Source organism: Narcine bancroftii, chromosome 1, assembly GCF_036971445.1.
Source record: "Narcine bancroftii isolate sNarBan1 chromosome 1, sNarBan1.hap1, whole genome shotgun sequence".
NCBI lineage: Eukaryota > Metazoa > Chordata > Chondrichthyes > Torpediniformes > Narcinidae > Narcine > Narcine bancroftii.
Genome location: NC_091469.1, coordinates 131,628,936 through 131,653,630, shown reverse-complemented (window position 1 = coordinate 131,653,630; position 24,695 = coordinate 131,628,936). Strand labels below are relative to the sequence as shown.

Here is a 24,695-nt window from a genome sequence, read left to right as displayed (position 1 = left end):
CATGTGGCAAGGTAACATTGGTTGGCTTTCTGTAATTACCACTGATCTATGTTACTGAATTGATGCAGTCTTTCTGATATAGATGCTCCTATGACATTGTTAGATATGGTGTTCCAAGATTTAGATCTAGTGGCAATTGAAAAAAAAAATTCTGAGTCAGGATGATATGGATTTCAGAACAGAACATGCAGGTGTTGAGTTTCCATACTATCTCTGCAGTGTCTTTTGTGCACGTAATACTGTAGCCATAGCACACCAATGGTGAAGGAATGAACGTTTAAGGTGAAGGACAGAGTGTTAATCAAACCACTTGTTTTACATGAAATTTTAAAACCCAAAGAGGAAAAGATTTCTCATGTGCCAAATACCCAAGAAATTTATATGAATTATTCCTGGCATACAGATTGCTGGCAAAACAAACTAAGCCAGGTTGCACCGAGATCAGGACATTGGGTGGGGGCAGGGAGTCATAGCAGTGATACAGGACTGCTTGGAGACCATGGACTCTAGATGTTTGAGGGAGGTGGCCATATACATCAGATGTGTAAACATAGAGGAGTACACGACTGGCTACATCAGCAAGTACATTGAGGCTGATACTGAGATCAAATGCTTCACAACCAGGGCTAACCAGAAACCATGGTTGGATGCAGAATTCTGGGCCCTTCTCAGAGCTCATGATGATGCCTTCAGGACAGGCTGTAGGATGGAAATAAGATCAGGTAGGGCTGAATTCTCCCATGCAATCCAGAAGGCAAAGCATGGGTAGGTACAGAGGATCCAGACAGCTGTGTGGCACTGGAAATATGAGGTGTATATGGCAAAGGATCAAGAGCACAACAGATCATAAGTTAACCTGGCAAATTAAAGACAACGAGGCCTCCCTTCCAGACAAGAGTTAACAATTTTTATGTACAGTTTGATAAGAAGAACAGGATGACGGTGAAGAAAGCTCCATTTTCACTCCCTGCATTGCCATGGTTGAGGTGAGGAGAGCCCTATTCAAGGTAATCCCAGCGGGATTAGACAGCATAATTGGTCAGGTACTCAAGGACTGCACAGACCAGTGAGTGGAGGTTTTTACGTACATCTTCAACACCTCATTGCTGCAGTCCGCTGTCCCTGCGGGTTTCAAAACAGCCATTATTCTGGCACCAAAGAGAACGTCAGTAACTGGTACCAGTGACTACTGCCCCGTGGTATTGACCTCCACCATTGTATAATGCTTTGAGTGCCTGGTGATGGCATGCATCAAAGCATACCACTAATGGTATCAGTGACTACTGCCCCGTGGTTTTGACCTCCACCATTGTAAAATGCTTTGAGTGCATGGTGATGGCATGCATCAAAGCGTACCTCTAAGAGCCACTGGACCCATTTCAATTCACCTATAGAAGAAACCGTCCCACTGATGATACTGCAGCCATGTCTCTCCACTCCAACTTGACATACCTGGAGAACAATTCCTCAGGCTGCATTCCAGGGACGCCAGTGGAGAAGCTGTCCACCCTGGACTCCACATCTCTCTCAGTAACTGGATTCTGGACTTCTCAACAGAAACACCACACTGTCTGGGTCAGTAGCAGAACATCAAGCACTGTCATGCTGAGCACAGTGTGATGGGCCCAGAGGACCCCAAAACCAGCAGTAATAGAAATTCACCAAGACAAATGGTTACTTAAATAAAAGTTGCTTTTAATTATTTTTAAACATGAAAACAGGATCAAACTTTAACTTATTACTATTAACTTAACCTAATTTAACTCCCTTCTAAGTGCACAAGTATGTAATGTGGGTATAAGTTAATAAAAGTTCTTTAATTCGCAGCCCAATCTCAATTCTCACTCCTCCAAGTTCACTGGTATCAGGCAATTCTTATACTGTGCACAGAATTTAACATTTACGAATTTCACCAGGCTTTAGTGCTTAAAAGGTAAATGGTTACCACTCAGGAAGGCTCTTATCGGTTTTCAGAGAGAGAGATTTGTTTCTCGTTGTTCACAAATTGATTCCTTCCAATCAGCCACTTCAGTGTCTTGCTGAAGAAATTTTCCCATGAGGGTTTTCTAGATGATGACCTCTTTCCTCCAGGTCATCACAGACTTCCTTTTTGTTTCCCTTATTTTAAGAAAAACATCATACAGCCAGCCATCTCCTCTTGTATGGACCACAAGGGCTTTGAAAAGGCTGAACTAAGAACTTGCACCCCATCTTCAAAATGGGGTTTTTCCACAAGCTTGCCAGCTTCTCCTGTTCTAGTCCCAGCTGCTGCTGCTGAACTGTAAAACTGTAGAACTGAATTCTCTCTCTCTCTCACACACACACACACACACACACACACACACACACACCTGTTCGACTCTCTCTGCTTGCAAAACCACATGACCTTAGAAAACTGCATTCAGATAGACTGCGGCACCGGACCCAATCTTCTGAGTCCATTCATCTGTTGCTTTCCAAAACAATAATCCATTACTTCACAGGATATCCAATTAACACCTACATGTGAAGTCTTTTAGCAAAGCAGTTTCCATTGTCTTTACAAAGGCATTGGGATCCTGGACTATCCGGCTTGAGCAGAGCTCTGGCACTTTAAAATGAGATCTTTGTTGTGAAGTGCTTATGCTTGTTTGTGACCTAACTAAAAAAAACTCCCCCACAATTTATCTTCTTTAAAACATATCTATATACAATATAAAATATAACATAATCTGTCACAACAGGCACACCACAGGGCTGTGAGCTCAGCCCACTCCTTACTCACATTACCAACCCACGACAACAACACCAGATCCAGCTCCAACAAAGTCATCAAGTTTGCAGATGACACAACAGTAAATGGTCTCATCATCATCAAGGAGTCACACTACAGAGGAGAGGTGGAAAAAACTTCTGATTATAGTGCGAGTATAACAACCAGAGTCTCAATCTGGACTAAACGAAGTAGATGATCGTGGACTTCATGAGGACCAGGAACAATCACCCTCCACTACACATCAATAACTCAGTAGTGGAGAAAGTAGAGAGAACTACCTAGGAGTTCTCTTTATAAGTACAGCATCTCTGGAAGGCACAACAGCGACTGCCCTTCCTGAAGAGACTGAAGCGAGCAACGCTACCGGGCCACCATTATGTCAACCTTCAACAGAAGCTCAATTGAGAGTGTGTGGTTGGATGCATCACAGTGAGGACTGCTGTAGAGAATTGGATTCCAGAGGACCATAGGGTAAAAGACAATCACTGGAGTCTCCCTCCCTTCCCTTGACGTGCTTTACCAGATCATTGTCTGAAGAGGGTGCACAAAATTACTGAGGACCCCTACCACACCCTGCACACAGTGCTTTTCAACTACTCCTGTTGGGAAAGACTCAGGAGGATCAAAGCCAGCACCACCAGGCTGAGAAACAGCTTCTTCCCGCAGACTGTGAGAATGCTGAACGACCAAAGGAACTGCTCACACTAACCATCCGATTATTTTTTTTTAAATTTGTATATTTGTCCTGCATATATGTGGTTTGCCTGTATGTGCATTATGTCTGGTTGTGTGCCTGCATGCTTTGCACCTAGGACCAGAGAACATTTTTTGGTCTCATTATACTTGTGCAATCAGATGATAATGAACTTGAACTTTGTGGCTAGAAAGTATTTCAGAATCATGCAAAATCAGCTGGGATCATTTCTTTTATAATTCCTCAAAATGATTACATCAAAGTTAATGAAAGAAAATGGGAGGATAAAACCCCTAACTCAAATCGTCTGTTTTATCTGAAGGTTCCAAATCCTTTCAAGAGACCGAAGATGAAGTTTTGGCCACGTCAGTAATTTCAGCATCCAAAGAAGCTCTCTGAAACCAAGCACTTAACAAGAACATTTCCAAGAATTGTATCAGTATATCCCAAGTATTGTAGGTCAGGATGTAAAATAACACAATAATGAACATATCTAAAAGGGGAACTTGTGAGGAGAATGCCTTTTCATGGCCAGAAAATGGATCTCGTATTAGTAGTTGTGTGGCGGTACACCATTAGGCAGGCGAACCGGTCCCGCTTGTCATGCACGCTGCGGGGCAGCCAGCCAAAATGGCGCCCTCGGGGGTTTCCTCCTGACCTCGGCACCGGGCTCAGAAGCCCGCGCTTGGCGACCCATGTGACAGCCCGGTGACGTTGGGGCCCACCAGCGCGGTCTCAGCCAGGTCCGGGCTGAGAGTATAAGACCAGCCAGGCAGCCTGCAATAAATCAGTTTTGCTCACTAAACTCAACCCTTCTGATTGTGCGATCCTTCAGTTAGCAGTGTAGCCGCCTCTACAATTGGTGACTCCAACAGGTTCAAACGTCTTTGAATCCGACATGAATGACCCTTTGATCAATCTTATAGCCATCATGCTTCCTGACTTCTAGGTTCAGGAGCTGGAAACCTGGTTCAGCCACGCAGAAGCTCAGTTTCACCTCCGCCAGATTTCATTGGATTCGATCAAGTTTTACCATGTGGTCGCCGCCCTGGACCAGGCCACCGCCAAACGAGTGCTGCATCTCATTCAGCACCCACCCACAGGACCATCAAGCGGGTACTCACCGGCTCCCTCAGCCTCGAGGTAGGCGACTGGTAGATGCCTGTATCTTCCAATCCATTCGCCTCAACGCCTCCCGCATAGAGCAGCTGCAGATGGCCACAGTCAGCACACCCAAGGACGAGTTTCAGCGTATCCTGGACGAGTTCCCATCCCTCCTCAAGCCGCAGTTCTCCGCCGCCTCACCACGCCATGGGGTGTTTCATTACATTCCCACCCAAGGCCCGCTGGTCCATGCCAAGGCATGCCAGCTCCCGCCGGATAAGCTCCAGATAGCGAAGGGTTCTCACATCTGCAGGAGCTGGGGATCATTTGACACTCCGACAGTCCTTGGGCCTCACCACTCCACCTGGTCCCGAAAGCTGGGGCCCCTGCAGAGATTATTGACGGCTTAACGACTTGACAGTACCTGACCATTACCCGATCCCTCACATCCAGGACTTTAAGGCCAACCTGCAAGGCGCGAGGATACTCTCCAAGGTTGACCTGGTGCGCGGGTATCACAAAATCCCAGTGCACCCCGAGGACATATCCAAAACAGCCATCATCACCCCCTTCGGTTTGTTAAGAGTTCCTACGCATGCCGCTCGGGTTCAAGAATGCTGCCCAGACCTTCCAGCGTCTTATGGACAGAGAGCAGGGATTTGAATTTCGTATTCATTTACCTGGACGACATCCTTGTCGCCAGCAGAGACTGGGCACAACACAAATCTCACCTGCGTACCCTCTTCTCCCAACTGGCCGACTTCGGCCTAACGATCAATCCAGCCAGATACCAGTTTGGGAAAGAGTTCATGCAGTTCCTGAGCCATACCATCACGGCCGAAGGAAATACACCTGCCGCTACGAAGGTCGCTGCAGTCAGGGAGTTCCCACACCCAGACAACCTCAAGGGGCTACAGGAGTTCGCGGGTATGGTCAATTTCTATAACCGCTTCATTCCAGGTACTGCGCGCATCATGCAGCCGCTCTTCGCCCTCATTGTGGCCAAAGACAAGACACTCGCCTGGACTCCAGAGGCAAGCAGGACATTCGAAGCCACGAAAGATGCCCTCGCGAAGGCTACCATGCTCGTCCACCCATGCACCGACCTGCATATGGCGCTGTCCGTCTATGCCTTTGCCACAGCTGTTGGTGCCGTCCTGGAGCAGCAGGTGAATGGACAGTGGAAACCACTGACATTCTTTAGCAGACTTCTTCACCAGCCAGAGCGCAAGTATAGTGGTTTCGATCTTGAGTTGCTGGGCATACACCTGTCGGTGCGTCATTTCCGCTATTTCTTGGAGGGGAGGCCTTTCACCATTTTTACTGACCACAAACCCCTCACTCAGGCGCTCACTATGGCAAGAGATCCCTGGTCGGCCCACCAACAGCGTCACCTCTCTTTCGTGTCGGAGTTCAACACTGACATTCGGCACAAGGCAGGGAAAGACAACGTGGTCGCCGACACACTCTCACGACTGGCCATTTGCGCGCTGACACCTGGACTCAACTCCAACGAGGAGAAGCGGGCCCTCAGGACTGGCATCACAGGCCTGCGGTTCCAGGTCCTCCCGACTCCTCACGGTGAGGGCACTGTCCTGTGCAATGTCTCCATGGGCACCCCGCGACCAGTGCTTCCCCAGCAGTGGCGCAGGCAAGTCTTCCACCATATCCATGACCTTTCCCACCCTTCCATCAGGTCCACGGTCCGTATGGTGATAGAACGGGCTTCGGAAGCAGACTGCACCCATCACCAGTTTTCCAAGGTAGACAGGCACACCAGAGCGCCCATACAAGATGTCGAACACATCCGGGAACAGTTCAGCCACATACATGTGGACATTGTCAGACCCTTTTCCGTTTCCCGAGGTAACCGTTACCTTTTCACAGTGGTAGACCGCACCACTTGTTGGCCTGAGGTGATCCCAATGCCAGATGCCTCCATGGACTCCTGCCCCCGAGCACTTTTGAATGGTTGGGTTGCCCGGATCGGTGCCCCGAACCACCTCACCAGTGATCAGGACACCCAGTTCACCTCCAAGCTCTGGGCACAGCTCGCCAACAGGCTGGGATTGAGCTACATCACACCACGGCCTGTCAGCCACAGGCCAATGGGCTAGTTGAGTGATTGAACCGCCACCTTAAGTCGGCACTTATGGTCCGCCTCACCGGCCCCGACTGAGTGGACGAGCTGCCGTGGGTGCTCCTGGGCATCTGCTCGACACCCAAAGAAGACCTACAGGTGTCATCAGCCGAGCTGGTCTACGGTGCCCCGCGAGCCCTACCCGGTGAGTTCGTCAACGCACCTCACAACCCCCAGCAGTCACCACATGATCTACTTCCCCACCTCCAGGCCCAGTTGGACTCTTTCACACCCCCACCGCCGCCCAGACACGGCACACGGGCATCTTATGTCCCCAGCGAGCTGTAATCCACAGAGTACATTTTTATCAGGCAGGGCCTGTCCACAGCACCTCTACAAAGACCATACGAAGGGCCGTACAAAGTTGTCCATCATTCAGGATCCACTTTCACACTGGACATCGGTGGTAAGAGGGAACTTTTTACGGTGAACAGGTTAAAGCCAACCCACCTCGACCCCTCTGAGCCAGTAGTTGTGGCCAAACCCAAGAAGCAAGGCCGCCTGGCAAAAAAGGACATTGGCACCGGTTCTGGGAGGGCTGTGTGGCAGTAAGCCATTAAGGCCCCAATTGTCACGCACGCTGCAGGGCAGCCGGCCAAAATGGCGCCATCGGGGGTTTCCTCCCGACCTTAGCACTGGGCTCAGAAGCCCGCGCTTGGCAACCCACGTGACGGCCCGGTGACGTCAGGGCCCACCAGCGCGGTTCTCAGCCAGGTCTGGGCTGGGAGTATAAGACCAGCCAGGCAGCCTGCAGTAAATCAGTTTTGCTCACTAAACTCAACCTGTCTGGTTGTGCGATCCTTCACTTAGCAGTGTAGCCACCGCTACAGTTAAAACAATTGGCACATAATCCAAAAGAATGCTAAACAAACTGATGAAAGGAAAAATATAGAAAGGGTAGAATTACAAAGAGGATCATGTGAAGAATGTGCAACACTAACCAATTAAGGTAAATAGCTACTCTTATGTTACATCATATGTAAAGCTAATTTGCATGAAATATGTCTGAAATAAACAAATCCTTCTATATTACCCCTTAAGTTGATTCTATCAATTTGATTGACAGCAGAATAATTGGAAATCAAGGTAATTTTGTAACTTTAGTCCTTCTGGAAAAAAAATTATTGCAAGCTTCTTTCCAACTCAGTGGTAATAAATTTAGAAGCACAAGATGCTGGAAAAAAAACTTACCAGATCAGACAGTGACCATAAAGGAATAATTAATATTTCAAGTTATTATGTTTTCATTGGAACTGACCTTCTGAATGTTTTCAGCATTTCCTGTTTTTTTTTTGAGATTTCTTAGGACCTTAGAAATTTTTTCTTTGAAAGCAACTTGTGCTGATGAACAAGTTTCACAATCATCAATTTGCACCAATACTTGTCATATTCACAATACTCTTTCTTAAAATGCAACATTATTTTCAAACTTTCAAATCTTACCTCAATTTCAACAGACTGCATTGACAGATCACATGGTGGTATCTGAGCCTTTGGTCTTGTGGAATACCAGTAAATTGCAAGTGCTGCAATCGTACCAATCCCCATAACAGTGGACGGTGGAAGAGAGCGCAAGAAATGCAGGATTTCCTCTAATTCGGGCACCCGAAGGTGTGTCAACAGCTTGTCTGCTTGCATTGCTCCAGTGGGTCGTTCAATTCTGTGGCCTGAAAAGTAGAGATGACCTAAGTACACATCGACTGATGGAGGAAGAAATACAATTTACTTTTTTTGAGATCATTCACTAGAGGAATTGAAGATGAATTCTTAAAAAGCTTGCATTGGGTAAATGGAACACTTAATCCATAACCATTACCACTTTCAAGTCTCCTTCCAAATTAAGATGTTAAATTAATGTAGATTGGCTACAACTCTAAAAGTATATAAATTACCCTCAAATGTGTGCCAATAACTTGTAAAGCAACACCAGATTTTCACTTCCCCATACACATTTATAGTAATGCATGATAAAGACTAATACACCTTCAAATTACACATTAACATCAATTGTGTTTAATGAGGGATACCTGGAACTAATTATTTTTTTCTTTTCTTTTTAAAATATTTTTTATTGATATTTAAAGTATAAACAATTATACAATGAGCCACAAATTTTTATTAAAAATTACAAATGTGACCATAATGAAAGAATTCAGAGCACATTCTTAATAATAAAATAAAGCATAACATCAAAAAAAAGAAAAAAATATTTCAAAACCCCTTCCTGTTAGCAAGGTTGAAAATTGACATATATGAATCAAGTAACACCTTTTTGGAACGTGAAAACAGCGTCAAAATACCAGAACAACACTAGGTCTTAAGATTATGATAATAGTCCATAAATGAGCCTCATATCTTTTGGAATTTAATACCTGAATCCTTGATAACGTATCTAATTTTTTCTAAATTTAAACAGCACATAATATCGTTTAGCTTCTGTACATGTGTAGGTGGGGAATTATCTTTCCATTTTAACAAAATTACACATCTGGCTATTAACAAAGTAAAAGATCAAATTTGGCTCTGAGTGGAAGTCAGTAATACAATCATCCTCTTGAGATATTCCAAAAAGATTAATTAAAGGGCAAGGTTCCACTTTTAAATTTAAAATCACTGATAAGAGTTTGAAAAACATCCTTCCAAAATTTTTCTAAGGTAGGGCAGGTCTAGAACATATGAACTAAAAAGGCATCACATGTTTTACATTTGTCACATAAAGGATATATATCTGAATAATAATGGGACAGTTTAACTTTAGACATATGTGCTCTGTGGACCACTTTAAATTGGAGCAAACAATGCTGTGCACAAAAGGAATTAGTGTTAATCAGATTAAAAGTAGAATCCCAAACCTCATTGGAGAGTAAAAGTTTCAAATCCTGATCCCAGGCTTCCTGATTTTAACAAGGCTTGTTTTAAATTAACCACTTGGTCATAGATAAGAGATATTAAGCCTTTATGAGGAGTTTGTAGTTCAAAAAATCTATCATGAACATTTGCCTCAGGGATTACATGAAAATCAGAAATCTGAGATTGAGCAAAATGTCTAATTTGTAAAAATCGGTATCTAAAAAATTGAATTTTAACACCAATTGTTCAAAATATTTTTTCAAGGCAGGACCAATTTCCTAGAGTAGGATCAGCAAACACCAGAGGACATATGTACAAAGTTAAGGGAGGAAAATTTAGGTGAGACAGGGGTAATTTTTTAAATATATATACACAGAGAGTTGTAGGTGCCTGGAATGTCTTGCAGGGGACGGTGGTGGAAACTGAGGCATTTAAGACAGGCACATGAAATGAAAGAAAAAGAGGGTTATGGGATAGGGAGGGTTTAGTACTTTTTTTAAGGAGGGGATATATGGGTTGGCACAACATCGAGGGCCGAAGGGCCTGTACTGTTCTATGTTCTAGATTGGATGATATACAAAACTTCAATCTTCCCAAAGTTTCTCCTCTTGGTGCCAATCAGAAAATAACCCAGAACACAAAAGGTGTGATATTGAGGCTTCCTTTACTCAGAAAAAAATGCTTTTTTTAAAGATGGAAACAAGATACATAACAGTAACAGGACCAATCGATGAGCCTGCACTGTCCACTTACACTGTTGGTGCACTAGCACTAGGCATGCAGTGAGCAAAAGAACAACACAGAGTCGAAGGCGAGTTGAACTAACCAACTTTTATAGAACTCACGCACGCATTTAAATCTCTCGGAACCCAATGATGCTTGCAACTCCTGGGACCTTTACGACATCAGACGCTAGGCTGCAGGCTTGCCATGCACCTCTCACAGTCAGATCTGCCATGGACTTGCCCATGACTTGAGAGGAAAACGGAGCACCCAGAAGAAACCCAGGCACACACAAGGAGAACATACAATCTCTTTACAGGCAGTGCCAGATTTGAACCAAGGTCACTGGTGCTGTAGTAACATTGCACAAACTTCTATGCTAACCGTGTAAACAGTTCTGGTTAAATTGATTTAATTTCTTGCGTTCCAACTACCCACCAAAGTAATTAGATTTGCATGTTCTTTAAGAGTTCTTTCAAAGTGCAGTGAAATTTATCAAGCAATGATCACATTTATGACAATCATATGCATCAAAACACTGCAGCTTCTTTGCATTGGTGCTACTGATGAGAGACAAACCACTGCATTCTCATCCTCCTTCACATCCACGCTCTTGAAAGAGAAGAGCACCATTTTGCTCAGCATTCCTGAATCCACATCTTTTTGTGCAATAGCTTTCATAAGGCCAGTCAATGCTACAATTCTTCTCACAAAATGATATTTCAACATGACATTTCACTTGTGTAGCCTACAATGGCAATTAACATTTGGGCAACAGTGATTCAGCTAATAGCATCTAATAGCTCTCAGAGTAGTGAGATTGATCCAAACCTTGAATGCTGCCTACATGCAATATTCATATTTGTCCCACGACTTTCTTCCAGTTTTTTTCTCATAATTGTCCCTCGTGTGTATATGAATGGTACAATCTGGGGGAGTTGATAGGAATGTAAATGCAAATAGATGGCTAATTGGCAGAGGGGGATATTTAAACTGCTGCATGTCCCAGAATTCTGCACACGTGCAAATGAAGTTGAGGGACTTACTGATGGATTCGGAAGGTAAGTCCATCAATTCATTTAACCATTCTACTCCTCCTGAAGTCTAGCATCGGAGTCCACTCTTTCTTTAATTCCCAGCCTTGTCCTAGGCAATCGACTCAGATCCTTCACCAATTCTTGCTCACAATCTGAAACTGAGCATTATTATTTTGTGTTGCCTTAATTTTTCAATTTTGTAAAATGGCTTTTTAAGTATTTTGAGTTCAATTTAAGTTTTAAATTTTGATACTTCAAGTTTGTCACCTAAATTGAGAAACCACCAAATAACAACTTGCAGCTTTTACATTGAGAAAACCCCGACTCCAAAAACTTTACCAGATGTCAAAACTTAACAAATGTTTAAAAAAAAACTGCCAATGGTGAAATAACATTAGAAAATTCCAGAAAGACACTGAAATTTTTATCAGCACAGGGAAAGAGAAAATAAACTAGTCATCAATGGCAGAGAAGTTAGGTTGATCAACTGGAATACATCTCTGACAAAATGAAATCAAATAACAATATGACAATGAGATATCCATTACACTTCTTTGTGTTTATTTTTTTAATGTTTAAACTTTTAAAATTTAGACATACAGCACAGTAACAGGCCCTTCCAGCCCATGAGCCCATGCTGCCCCAATTACATCCAATTGACCTAAAAACCCCACAAATGTTTTGAACAGTGGGACAAAACCAGAGCACCTGGAAGAAACCCAAGCAGACACAGGAGAATGTACAAGCTCCTTACAGACAGCGTCGGATTTGAACCTGTGTCACTGGTACTGTTACAGCATTATACTAACTGCTATGCTAAACGTGTTCCAGATAGCAAGAATGGCCAGCTGGCCAGACTATACAGTTAGGAAAGGAAAAGAAGAGCCAAATCATGACCAGCAGAAGACACCCATCATTTCCCTATTTTCTCTGCTGTTAAAAGCCTTTTTGTTAACTAATACAGTATTCCCAATTCTGGCCTGTAAGCTAAAACAGATTTGTTGTCATGAACATGTCACATAATTTGTTTTGTGACAGCAATATTATGCAGAACAAGGTGCAAAATTACTATAAATTACATTACTCTTTACACATTAACTCTTTTTACGAGTACCTGAGGTTCAGAATTGTATATACGTCGTGGTAACAATCAATAATCACCTCAAAACGCTTGTAAATAAAAATACAACTTCAACCTAGATTTAAAAGAGTTAAAGGAAGGGGCTGATATGATGGAGGAATATTGTTCCACAGTTTGGGGGATGAAATAGTGAAGGCGCAATCTCTCAAATTTGCAATTTGAACGCAAAACAACCAAGCACCCTAAATTGGCCGATCAGAGGGGTTGTGAAGTGGAGCAGGGCATTAGGAGATCATTTTCCTTTTAGTGTAAAAGGCAAATTGAAACTGCCATCGCTGATACAATGAACAACCCAGATCTAGGAGGACTTTAAGAACTCAGCAATGGAGCTTTTTGCCAAAAACACAACATTCCATGATAGTACATCATACACATAAAAACAATTGTACTCTCACACTAATTCTGTTATTGGAGATTTGAGAAGAATTAATTGGACCTTTCAAGACAAGATTCCAATACTGGGTGCAACTAATTACTGTCAAAATGAACAGCAAATTTAATGACTGTTCATTTAAAATTGTCTCCTGCATCTGCAATCAGTCAAATGCACAACTTCCCAGATTTTCTGCAGCATCGCAGCCTGGAATAATCTGGAATAATCTATCTACCTTCTACCAAGTCAGCGACACAGTAGCTTGTTTGCACTGCAGTTGCTAATTCTGAAGCACGGAATACAATAATCCTAAAGATACTTCTGTACAGATTTTTTTTTACAAAACTTGTATTTGTCTACACACCCAATGTTAAAAGTAAAATCTAAAAGTTTTCAGAGATCATTGTAGCACAAAGCAATCAAAAGAATTATACAAGACTGACTGACCTGGGACTCAAGTATTAAGTTGCAGTCTTCCAAAAGCTTAAAATGGATCTGAGAGCCAGGTATGACCTTTAAAACTTGACAATTGTGCACTTAACTACCTTTTTCTACACAGTCAGATCAAGAGATTTGTCATTTTCAAAGGTCACATTACAGGTTAACTAATGCATGTTAACATTACAAGATAACACTAGCAAAACTGATGTGCAATTCACTGTATCTAATTGCATTTCCAAAACTTACACCAGTTAGCAATACTCTTTGCTTTCAGATTCCTAAAATGTGCAATTGTAGCAAATGTTAACAGGTGTACAAGTGAAAACAACATTCCAGGGTATCAACTCAGCAGTAAAATTCATACGGCTTCAATCGCTTCAGCAACACAGTTAAACAACAACATTAGGAGTACTTGGGACACCTACTAGAGAGATGAAGGCTTCGTCATCATCGATCCACTGCTTTGAAACTCCCTATTCCCAGTAATTGAGCACGATGTGAAGAGAGGGGAAAAGAATCTGTTCTATCAACTGGTTTCTTTTCTGTAGCGTCGGTCTAGAAAAGAACTGGTTATTCTGTACTCAAAGCCAGGTTACGGGGACAAAGGTGAAAGTCTCTCAACTGTAACCTTAGTTGGCAATACAGAAACAAGACACCATGAGGAAAAGAGGCTGTATATTTCAATGCCATCCATTTTTAGAAGCACGACTGGCAGATGTAACATACTAACCTTTCCCGATACATGCTGTGTTTTGAAAACTTTGAAGTTTGGCAACTACTTTTCTTACCTTCATATTCAGTGGGAGGCATCTGTCATGAATTTTTGTGCCAATAAACCAGTACTCTCCAGACAAAATGCATTTTAAAACTTCAAAATAAGAGCAAAACAAAATTCTATAAACACTATTAATTCAAGAAGCTCTTAACGTGAATGAAACCACAATGCAAGAAATTTAATGAAGATTTAACCAAAACTAAATCATTATCAGATGAAATGTGGTTTGCATTAGTAACAGTGATTTTTCTGCTGCATTGATTTTCTGGCTTTATTTCACAAATGATTGCTTCTGCTCTATAACACATGCTATACTCATTCATGAAAATGGATAGCTGGCTTTAAGAGGTGGAAACTTAATTACAGTATATTCATTCGCAGAGGCTGTTGTCATCGATGACATTATAATTCCTGTCCATCTAAGGCCAGCTAAATGTCATCCACATTGGTGATCCTGGAGTCCTATTACAGACCAGACCAAATAAGGGCATATTTCATTCCTAAAGGCTCTAAAAATCTCCCTGAACCTTGCAGGTGGGTAATGTGACAATTTAATAGCTCTGCAGTCACCAGTACTCAAGTTTTTTTTTAAGTTTCTGAATTAATTAACTGGATTTAAGTTCTGCAGTTTCCCTGATGGCATGTGAATTCATGTTTCTAAAGCAGTCCAGTACATGGGATACTTGTTTATTAACAAACCACTAATTTAACATGGCCAAGCAGCTTCAAAAATAGAGACGCTGCCAAGTACTACAAAATATTGCACTTTCTAAATCTCCTCTTCTTTGGTCAAAACCTCTACATGTTACATCCAAGTTTCACTTCTAGTCACGCTAACATTTAACTATTTCTTCTTGACCTTTATCACCAGTAACATGCTAAAAAGGATGCACCCCGTCTTCTCATAATTTCAATCAACTAGAGCAGACAAATATATTAGAGCTATTTCAGCCATAGATTTTGATTCCCTCTGAGAAACTATCAAGTGATTGACTCTCTCATATAGCTCAAAGATTTATTCTTGATCACAAACTGAAAAAATAAATTCCAAATGATTTCTTGATAATGTTTAGAGACATACAGCATGGCCCATAAGCTCATGCCACCCAATGAACCTACAACTAGTCAGCATAGTGGTCAGTGCATCACCTTTATAGGGCCGGCAATCGGGACCAGGCTTCAAATCCCACGCTGTCTGTAAGGAGTTTGCATGTTCACCTCGTGTCTGCGTGGGTTTTCCCTGGGGGCTCAGGTGTCCTCCCATCTTTCAAAATGTATCGAGGTTGTAGGTTAATTGGGTGTAAATTGGGCAGCACAGACTCTTGGGCCATGGTTCCCACCTGCTTCAAAAGGGCATCGTGCCCAAGAAGAGCTGCCTCAATGACCTTCATCTAGTAGTTCTCTCATCTACTGTTAAGAAATACTTTGAGTAGTTGGTCGTGGCCAGAAATACTGTAACTCGTACCTAAGCACAGACCTGGATCCAGTGCAATTCACTTACCACCACAATCGCTCCACAGCAGGTGTAATCTCACTACCTCTCCACTCAGCTCTGGATCACCTGGACAACAGTGACACATCAGGCTGCTTTTCGTTGATTACAGCTCAGCTTTCAACAGCATCATTTCCTCAGTACAGATCAGCAAGTTTCAAAACCTGAGCCCCTGTACTTCCCGCTGCAACTGGATCTTTGACTTTCTCATTGGAAGATGGTAGTCAGTGCAGATCAGTAACATCTCTTCACTGACAATCAAGTCAGGCACACCTCATGAATGCATGCTTAGCCCACTGCTCTATTCTCTCTACACCCACGACTGTAAGGCTAGGCACAATTCAAATGCCATCTACAAATATACCGATGTCAGCAGAATCATAGATGTCAATAAAGAAGCATACAGGAGTGAGACAGATCAGCTAGTGGTATCACAACAACCTTGCACTCAACCTAAGTAAAACTAAGGAATTGATTGTGGATTTCAGAAAGGGGAAGCGAGGAGAACACAAACCAGTCCTCAATAGAGGGGTCAGCAGTGGAGAGGGTAAGAAATTTCATATTCCTGGGTGTCAACATCTCTGACCTATCCTGGGACCATCATGTTGATGCAACTGTGAAGACACGCCAGCAGCTTTATTTCATTAAGAGTTTAAGGAGATTTGGTATGTCACCAAAGACTTGCAAATTTCTAAAGGTGTTCTGTGGAGAGTATTCGATTGATTGCACTGCTGTCTGGAGCGGTGCCAGCCACCACTGATAAGGTACGCGATCCCACGCATTGGAGGTAATAGCGCCCATACGTTGGTGTGTTAAGCTTCAGTATATGGGTGATGAATCTCAGATGCAGGAGGAGGAGAGTGAAGGTGTCAGGATCACCTGTGTGGTAGTAAGCCAATGAGAAGGTCAGAGGAATTTAGCTGGGTGGCGTTTGGGAGGATGAATAATACAATGTTGTGTCTAATGAATTAAAAAAAGGAAGTTGACTTCATGGTGTGATGAAAGTTTGTAAACTGTGTTAAATCACGGCTGTTACAAGTGGACCAAGGGTGAAGGATAACAGGCAGATGAAGCATGGATGTGGGAGGAAAGGAGCACAGTTCCAAGACTGAAACACATGGGCAATAGGTGGAAGAAAAATATGGGCAAATAGAGCCAGGTGGGTGAAGGAGAGAAAGAAGTTGCAGTGTCCATTTCACTCTCCCCTCTTCCATCCCATCTCTAAGTGCCCATCATCCTTCATCAGTCCCAAATTATCACCTGCCTCACCTCACCCTCTCAACTCTTTAAGCTGGTCATCCTCCCTGCTCTCTCAATCCTCATGTTTCTCCCTCACTCCCACAGATGCTGCTCGATCCAATGAGTTCCTCCAGCAGTTTGATTTCTGCTTTAAGTTCATCTGTCAGCCTCTTGCATCTCTGGTTTGTTCCTGCTCAGTGGCCTTACAAAGCAGCTCACTACTGTAGATTGCAAGACTTGTGTCATGTGGGATGTCTTGGACTCCTCCCTTGGTCTAGACCAGCCATTCTCAACCTTTTTTCATCTATGGCACCCCCAACCCCCCCAGGACTCTGCCTAAAGTTTATGGGCACCCATCCCTTTGAAGCAGTTAAGTTTTGGTTTCTTCCATACTTCTCTCCTACTGACGACATAAAAAAAATTTTGTAACAAGGTAAAAAGAAAACAACGCATTTACTTAAATATGCTGTGGCTCCCAGGAGGGCCATAGGGCCCATGTTGAGAAGACTGGTCTAGACAATCAAAGTACAGAAATGTCACCAGTTATAGCAACTCATGCATCTAATTATGGAGTTGGAGTTGCAGCTGCACTCACAGCTGAGTATCCATAAGGATAAAACTGCATGGCTGAAACATGAAGGGATCATCCTGTAGCGGCTACTACAATAGAGCTACTGAAGTAATACAAAAACACATGGCACATTAGTCAACTCAAGACTGATTTATTCAGAGTTTACAAGCTTCTTTTATATACTGCACGTCCCGGGCTCCATGGGTCAAGGTGGGATGTCACTCGAGATTGCTGCCAATCCAAGGGACTAACAGGTTTAAATTTAGCCTTGTGAGTGTCCTGTGCTTTCCAGCAGGAGACTCAACAGCTCAATGTGCCATTCCTCGGCACTCAGTATCTCTCACGGGCGGTTCATTAGGTGAGTATGCAGACGTCCAAATTATGGTTCTACACGCCCACGGAACCGCGCCGGCGCCCGCTCGATCCTCACAGTTTATGAATTTGAAGGCAGAGAGGAAATGGATAAGTGCCAGACAGAAGGTAAGGGATAGATGGGAAGTACAGGGAATGTTAAAACCCTTCCTGTTCACCAACCAATATTCAATGTTGAGTACTATTGAGGGCAATGGCTCTTCTGGGAATTGGAGGCAGTGCAAAGTCCACAGTAATAGAAAAGGTTGGGGGGGGGGGGTGTAGAGGTGAGGAAGAGCAAAAATGGAATTAATAGGTACAGGTGAAAAAACATTTTTCTGGCATGATAAATGATTCCAGGATAGTATTGGCCCCTCTGCTTCTAGGGTTAAATATGTTGCTGAAGTTGTATAGGGATGCTGAAGGAAGAGAACAAAAGTCAGAAAACCTAGGTTTAAAAAAAGATGAAGTAATTCAGAGGAAGAATGATTGTTCCTTTTGGAACAAGGAAAGAAACTGAAAGGCAGGAACAACCAGGATTAAAATCCGGGATAGACAGGACAGTTAGGGGAAGCAAGAGCAGATGAATGTGTGGCAGGGAAGACTCTACAATCCTGAGAAATTAAAACAATTTCAAGGGCACTTACAACCTGAACTTCAGTGGGAACAGGACCAATAACCTTGTAGATCTCTGATGTTTACTGGGGTGGACAATCTACTCGAGCTGGGGTGGTGGAAGGGGGAATCTGACTACATCCAAAAGAGAGGCCAAAACAGGACTAGAAGATGGAAGGCAAAAAGAAAAAAGGGACAAGGCAATGGCAGGGGTGACCATAACCAAGATTGAGCAGACCATACAGAGCTAGAGTCAGAGTTAGGAAAATGACAATATTAAATTGAAGGCTCTTCATATGAATCCACACAGCATTAGGAACAAGACAGATGAGTTGATAACATAAGAGAAATGTGGATATCACTTAACAACTATTATAGAAGCAGGAATGCTAGATGTTCATGGTCAGGTCCTGAATATCAGAGACACAAGAAAATGCAGATACCATAATTGGGAGCAAACGAAGAGCTGGAGAAATTCAGAAGGTCAAGCATCATGTGAAAGGAATTGTTAACATTTTAGAGTGAGATTTGCATAAACATGAAAATTCCTGATTATTGGCATTTTGAAAGGATAGGCAGAAAGCCGAAGGGGATAGGTTGGCCATCTGCAGAAACGACGTGTAAAGAATAATAATGGCTTAGAATCTCATTTCATATGCATCATATGTTTTGGTTATGTTCTCTTTATAATTTTTGGGAAGGGGTATTCCATACCTCGTCTTTCGTTCTTACTATTATTTTGATTCCAAATCCCTTTATTGCTCTTTTAGGAAAAAGTGGGCCATCTGGTTTAATCCTGACTGCTTCACAATCCCACATAGTTGTCCTCGTCTCCTTTATTACAAGAAGAGCCATTTTAATGAGATGGAAAGATACTGTTCCTCCCACATAATCAATGGTTGTCCAATATGATGGCATGTCTGACTTTGGTAAAAATTAGATGTTCCACTTCTGAAACTAATCTTAACTTTGTTTTTTTATGGAGTTATTTTCTTAATTATTTGTAAAATTAACTAGTTTTTGGTTTTTGAACCCAATTTTACTCTATATTTAATTATTAATAGTGGAATGCTTATGCTAGCCAGTAGCCTCTGAAGGGAGGGGATTGAATTAGACAAATAGTACTGTTTTTATTTTTATCTTTCTTTTTAATGTAACACAAGTCTCAGTATTATTTGTATTGCTATACGAGATTTGTTAATATTTTATTTTATTGTTATGCACCTATGGAACATTCATTTCATAAAACCAATAAAAATATTGAAAAATAAACTTGTTTCAGTGGTGATAGTAAATAACATGCAAAAGTTACAGTTGGAAATAGTATATAGGGCAAAGTATAAATCAAGAAATAAGAGGGTCTTTAATAGAGATGCTGCAAAATTCATAGGTTACTTTAATTATGACAGATTGGTCAAATCAGGTGGACATGGATAGTTTTGAGGATGACCATTAATACATTGAGAAACGTACCAGAGCAGGCAATCTTAGCTAAACACGAGAGGAACTTGGCTGGTCAAGAAGCATCAGTAGGTGAAGGAATGGTTGATTTTTCAAGCCATTACCCTTTATTGAGATTGGTTAAATATAGCAAAGAAGCCAGAGTAAAGAGGTCAGGGATGGGGTGGATGGGTCAGGGGCCTGATTTGGGATCGATGAACCAGGTTGAGATAAAAAAAACATGATGGACGTAGGCAATTTGGCAAATGCCAAAGAGAGATAGAGGTTTAAAAAAAATAAGGAGGTCAGATAGAGTAAGATGGGTCTTACAGGGCGGAGTAAGTGATTAGAAGTCTAAGGCTGCCAAAAAGTGGGAGTGGGGCGGGAGGGGGTGGGGGGTGTAAGAGAGAGCTGAAGATTTCAGCAGGGAGATGGGGTGGTGGGGGATGGAATTAAATAGGAGGGGAGATAGAATGAGAGTGGGGGGGGGGTGCTGGGCAGGCAAGGGGACAAAGGGGGGTTTATTAGATCAGGCATCATGCAATCATACAGACTTAAATATTAATTGTGGTAAAGAATCCCCTATGAAAGAGAGATGATTGTGTAGAAAATGTCACATTCAGTTTGAGGTTGAAATCATAAATCTTAGCAATGATATATTCTGACAGGAAAGAAAGGCACTGTGTGAAGGTTTCAAATTCATAGATTTATACAGGCTCTTTAGCCCAACATCTCCATGTGGATCACGATACCCATTACATCACATTCCTGCATTTGACCCATGTCCCTCTAAATATTTCCCATTTCCTAATCTGTTCAAACCTCAATCTTAAACATTGTAATTGTATGTGCCTCTAGCACCTCCCCGGCAACTCATTGCAAAAACCTACCAGCCTATATGGCATAAGTTTTTTTTTTAATCTTGCATTTATGTAATTGCAATTTTATAGTGATTTTGTACCTTGTTCTGCACCATACTGCTGCCATAAAACAACAAATTTCATGACGTTTATGACAATAAACCTAATTTTGACCCACAGACCCCCTTTAAATTTTTCCTCTCTCACCTTAAAACCTGCCCTCTAATTTTGGATTACCCTGAGCAAATCTCTGCAACAACCTACCCGATGTTGGCTCCTTATTATTTTATAATCCTCTATAATGTCACTGTTATACAGTCAGGATAATGTGAACTATTTTGTAACCATGTAACAATACACCATTCTCACTGAAAAACCTCACAAAGATAAGCGTATACAGAGCCGTTGTCATACCCACACTCCTGTTCGGCTCCGAATCATGGGTCCTCTACCGGCATCACCTACGGCTCCTAGAACGCTTCCACCAGTGTTGTCTCCGCTCCATCCTCAACATCCATTGGAGCGCTTTCATCCCTAACGTCGAAGTACTCGAGATGGCAGAGGTCGACAGCATCGAGTCCACGCTGCTGAAGATCCAGCTGCGCTGGGTGGGTCACGTCTCCAGAATGGAGGATCATCGCCTTCCCAAGATCGTGTTATATGGCGAGCTCTCCACTGGCCACCGTGACAGAGGTGCACCAAAGAAAAGGTACAAGGACTGCCTAAAGAAATCTCTTGGTGCCTGCCACATTGACCACCGCCGGTGGGCTGATATCGCCTCAAACCGTACATCTTGGCGCCTCACAGTTTGGCGGGCAGCAACCTCCTTTGAAGAAGACCGCAGAGCCCACCTCACTGACAAAAGGCAAAGGAGGAAAAACCCAACACCCAACCCCAACCAACCAATTTTCCCCTGCAGCCGCTGCAACCGTGTCTGCCTGTCCCACATCGGACTTGTCAGCCACAAATGAGCCTGCAGCTGACGTGGACTTTTACCCCCTCCATAAATCTTCGTCCGCGAAGCCAAGCCAAAGAAGAAGAACTGTAATGCACCACTGTGGGGTGTATGTACATGTATAGGAGTGTGTGTTATATAGTCAGGATAATGTGAACTATTTTGTAACCATGTAACAATACACCATTCTCACTGTAGTAACTGTAATGCACCACTGTGGGGTGTATGTACATGTATAGGAGTGTGTGTTATATAGTCAGGATAATGTGAACTATTTTGTAACCATGTAACAATACACCATTCTCACTGTAGTAACTGTAATGCACCACTGTGGGGAGTATGTATATGTGGGTGAGTGAACAGTTTCCTGAGATGGTAGAAGGCATCTTTTGTTATTTGAATCTTGCATCTCTAAGTTATTTAAGAAGCCTCCCAAGTAACACAGAGACATAACATGATGGCAGCGATATAAGAGAACAAAGATAAAGCCATACAATTGATTGTAAGTCACTGAAATACGAAGGGGAAGAGGAGAAAAAACATTACTGAAAAAAATGGCTGGAGCAACAGCAGTTCACCCATTGATGGTCTGGGAGGCTGAAGAATCGTTTAAAAGAATTTAGCAGACGTGCAATTTAACATTCAAAAGCTATTTTAAAAATGCAACAGCAAAGGAGATGGGGTCAGTTATCGACTTCTCTGGACAGGGGACCGAGGCCTTGACTGATCTGATAGCTGGGAGCTTACAGAGGTGGAGAAAAATGATCCAGAGCAGATTTTTCCAAAGTTTGCTTCTCACCTTGAACCCATGTCTAATCATAGAATTAAATACTATGAATTTCAAGGCTTAATGACTGATGAAACTGTTGATAACATCCTCACTAGACTAAACTTGTTGCTGTAAAATGTAGATTTAAGGATATAGAGGAAAGATTAGTTGATCAACTAATTTGGAGGGAGTGCCCATCCTGAAGTGAAAAAAGTCTTTTATAGGGAAGGATTGCTTGAAGCTGGCCGAAGCTATAGACACAGCCAGAGACTTCGAAACCACAAGGACTCAAATGAAATCCCTATCTGTACAGACAGCAAAGAGAAGGAAGGGTTAAAGCCATAAAGAATACAATCATAAAAGTGCAAACCCTCAAGACCTGCAGGAAGTGCGGCAGACAACATCCCTTCAATGACCGAAACAAATGCCCTGCGCATGTTTCTGAATGTAGAGCCCGTGGTACAGCAAACTACTGGGTGAAAATGCGCAAGTCTGGTATGAAGAAAACAATAATACCAGTGAAGAGAAAAGACAAGAAAACGATCCACCACATAAAAGGAAACAACAATGAGGACTCTGACACTCAGATACTGGACATAGAATCCATACACCTTCACGAGATGTCGGGTGAGATGAAAGAAGGAAGCGAGTTGCACACAAGGATCCAAGTACAGAGGACAATCCAGAACAAGCTTACGATATTTAACCTAAAGGTGAAGCTGGATCACAAAGCAACGTCCTTCCACTCAGACTCTACCACCAGATGTTCTCAGAGAACATAATAAAAGGGTATCCAAAAGACGAAGCATTGGAAACAGCAAATGTCACATTAACGGCCTATGGTGGACCCATGATCAAGCAGTAAGGGAGAGCTAAGATCAATGGCTGCCATAAGGGAAAGAACATCCTCTACATGGTAGATGCAGTCGGATCAGCATTTCTAGGTCTGGGATAGCTGCTGGGAGCTGCAATTGATCTCTGTCATTTATGAGATACAGATGAAGAAGATATCCAAAAGCATAAGCAGAAACACATAAGAAAAAGAGGAAACGATTTCCACAGAAGTACCTGCCAGGCCATGGCACACAGTGGGAGCAGACTAGTTCACCAAGAATCAAGAGTGGTAATTAATAGTAGCCTGTTACTACTCAGTTTCCATTTATCAAAAGGGTGAAAGACCTGAGAGCATCAACTATCACCTCAGAAATAAGAGAGCTCCTTGCTGAACAAGGAATACTCGAACAAATAATATGTGACAATGGAACACAGTTCCGGTCACAACGATTCAGAAAGCTGGCTGCATTGTATGGGTTTGTTATCACTACATCATCCCCATACTACCCCGAAGGTCATGGGTTCATTGAAAGACAAGTGCAAAATAGTGCAAACACTATTAAGTGTTGTGAAACAAATAGCAAAAAGAAAATTGTAAAGATATAAACTAGCAAATAATATAAAAGACAAAAAGTTTGATGTTAAACAAGAAATAGTATATTTCTGTATTTAGTGCTAAGAAACTGCAGATGTTGGGGTCAAGAGCAATGTACAAATGTGCTTGAGAAACTCAGCAGGTCACACAGCATCTATAGGAAGTAATGGGTAACCAATGTTATGAACCTGGGGCCTTCGTCAGGAATAAGAAAAAAAAAAGGCCATCTCCTGGTGTGAAGAAGGATTAAGTAGGCTCAGCCTAAGCTTATTAGAAAAAGAAAAAGAGTTACTTCTGTAGTGATATGCCATGACACCACTAGGTCACCAGGGGCCACCTCCTGACGACCCTGTACATAAAGCCGATCGGAACTCATGCTCCTCCTTCAGACCTGGGCCGGCACAGAGGCAAGATCTAGCTGTATATATCACTCTTCACTCTGCACTGTGTGGTTGATGTCGGTCGCAATTTAATAGAGTGATTTATAAATGGGATGGAAGCTACTCCTGTCCTCGCCCACGCTCCCAACTCCAGCGAAACCAGATCTAAGCATCTGAAAATAGAGATGTCCCCCATGCACGTGCAGTCGAGTACAGACCAGGCAGGGAGCCGTAGGACCAAAGCTGTGGTGGAGAGAGGGACTCGCCCAGTGACCTTGGATTGCAAGAGAGACAGAAGCACCTGGGAGCAGGTAAAGGATGGCCCAGAGCCCTGCCCATTAAGTAACTGTCCGGGACCAGGTCCAGCCACGAAGCCCACTGGTCTCCTGCTCGATAGCCAGGGGTTGTGGCAAGCACTGGCAGAAGGCTTACAGCAAATATCCCTCCCGATATCGATCTATCACAGCCTGCTCCCCCAGAGACAACCCCAGCTAATCCCGACTCCCCAGAGGGCACCCATGCTTCCCCAGGATCGAGTAGCCACGTGGGGAAGTGATCAGG

The 24,695-nt window shown here is 42.9% G+C and overlaps 1 protein-coding gene across 16 annotated transcripts in view; it reads right to left on the bottom strand.

The window, feature by feature from the left end:
• The window catches only part of acsl1a (acyl-CoA synthetase long chain family member 1a), a 241,795-nt gene that overhangs the window by 125,424 nt on the left and 91,676 nt on the right, over nt 1-24,695 (bottom strand). For 14 of the 16 annotated variants that reach the window (XM_069939945.1, XM_069939833.1, XM_069939872.1 and 11 more), the window contains one exon: nt 8,137-8,360. In XM_069939945.1, the coding sequence (XP_069796046.1) occupies nt 8,137-8,331 (195 nt within the window). In that variant the 5' untranslated portion in view covers nt 8,332-8,360. Of the gene's footprint in view, nt 1-8,136; nt 8,361-13,264; nt 13,338-13,683; nt 13,798-24,695 lie in introns of those variants that run through there. The other 2 variants (XM_069939919.1, XM_069939927.1) reach the window with 2 other exon arrangements.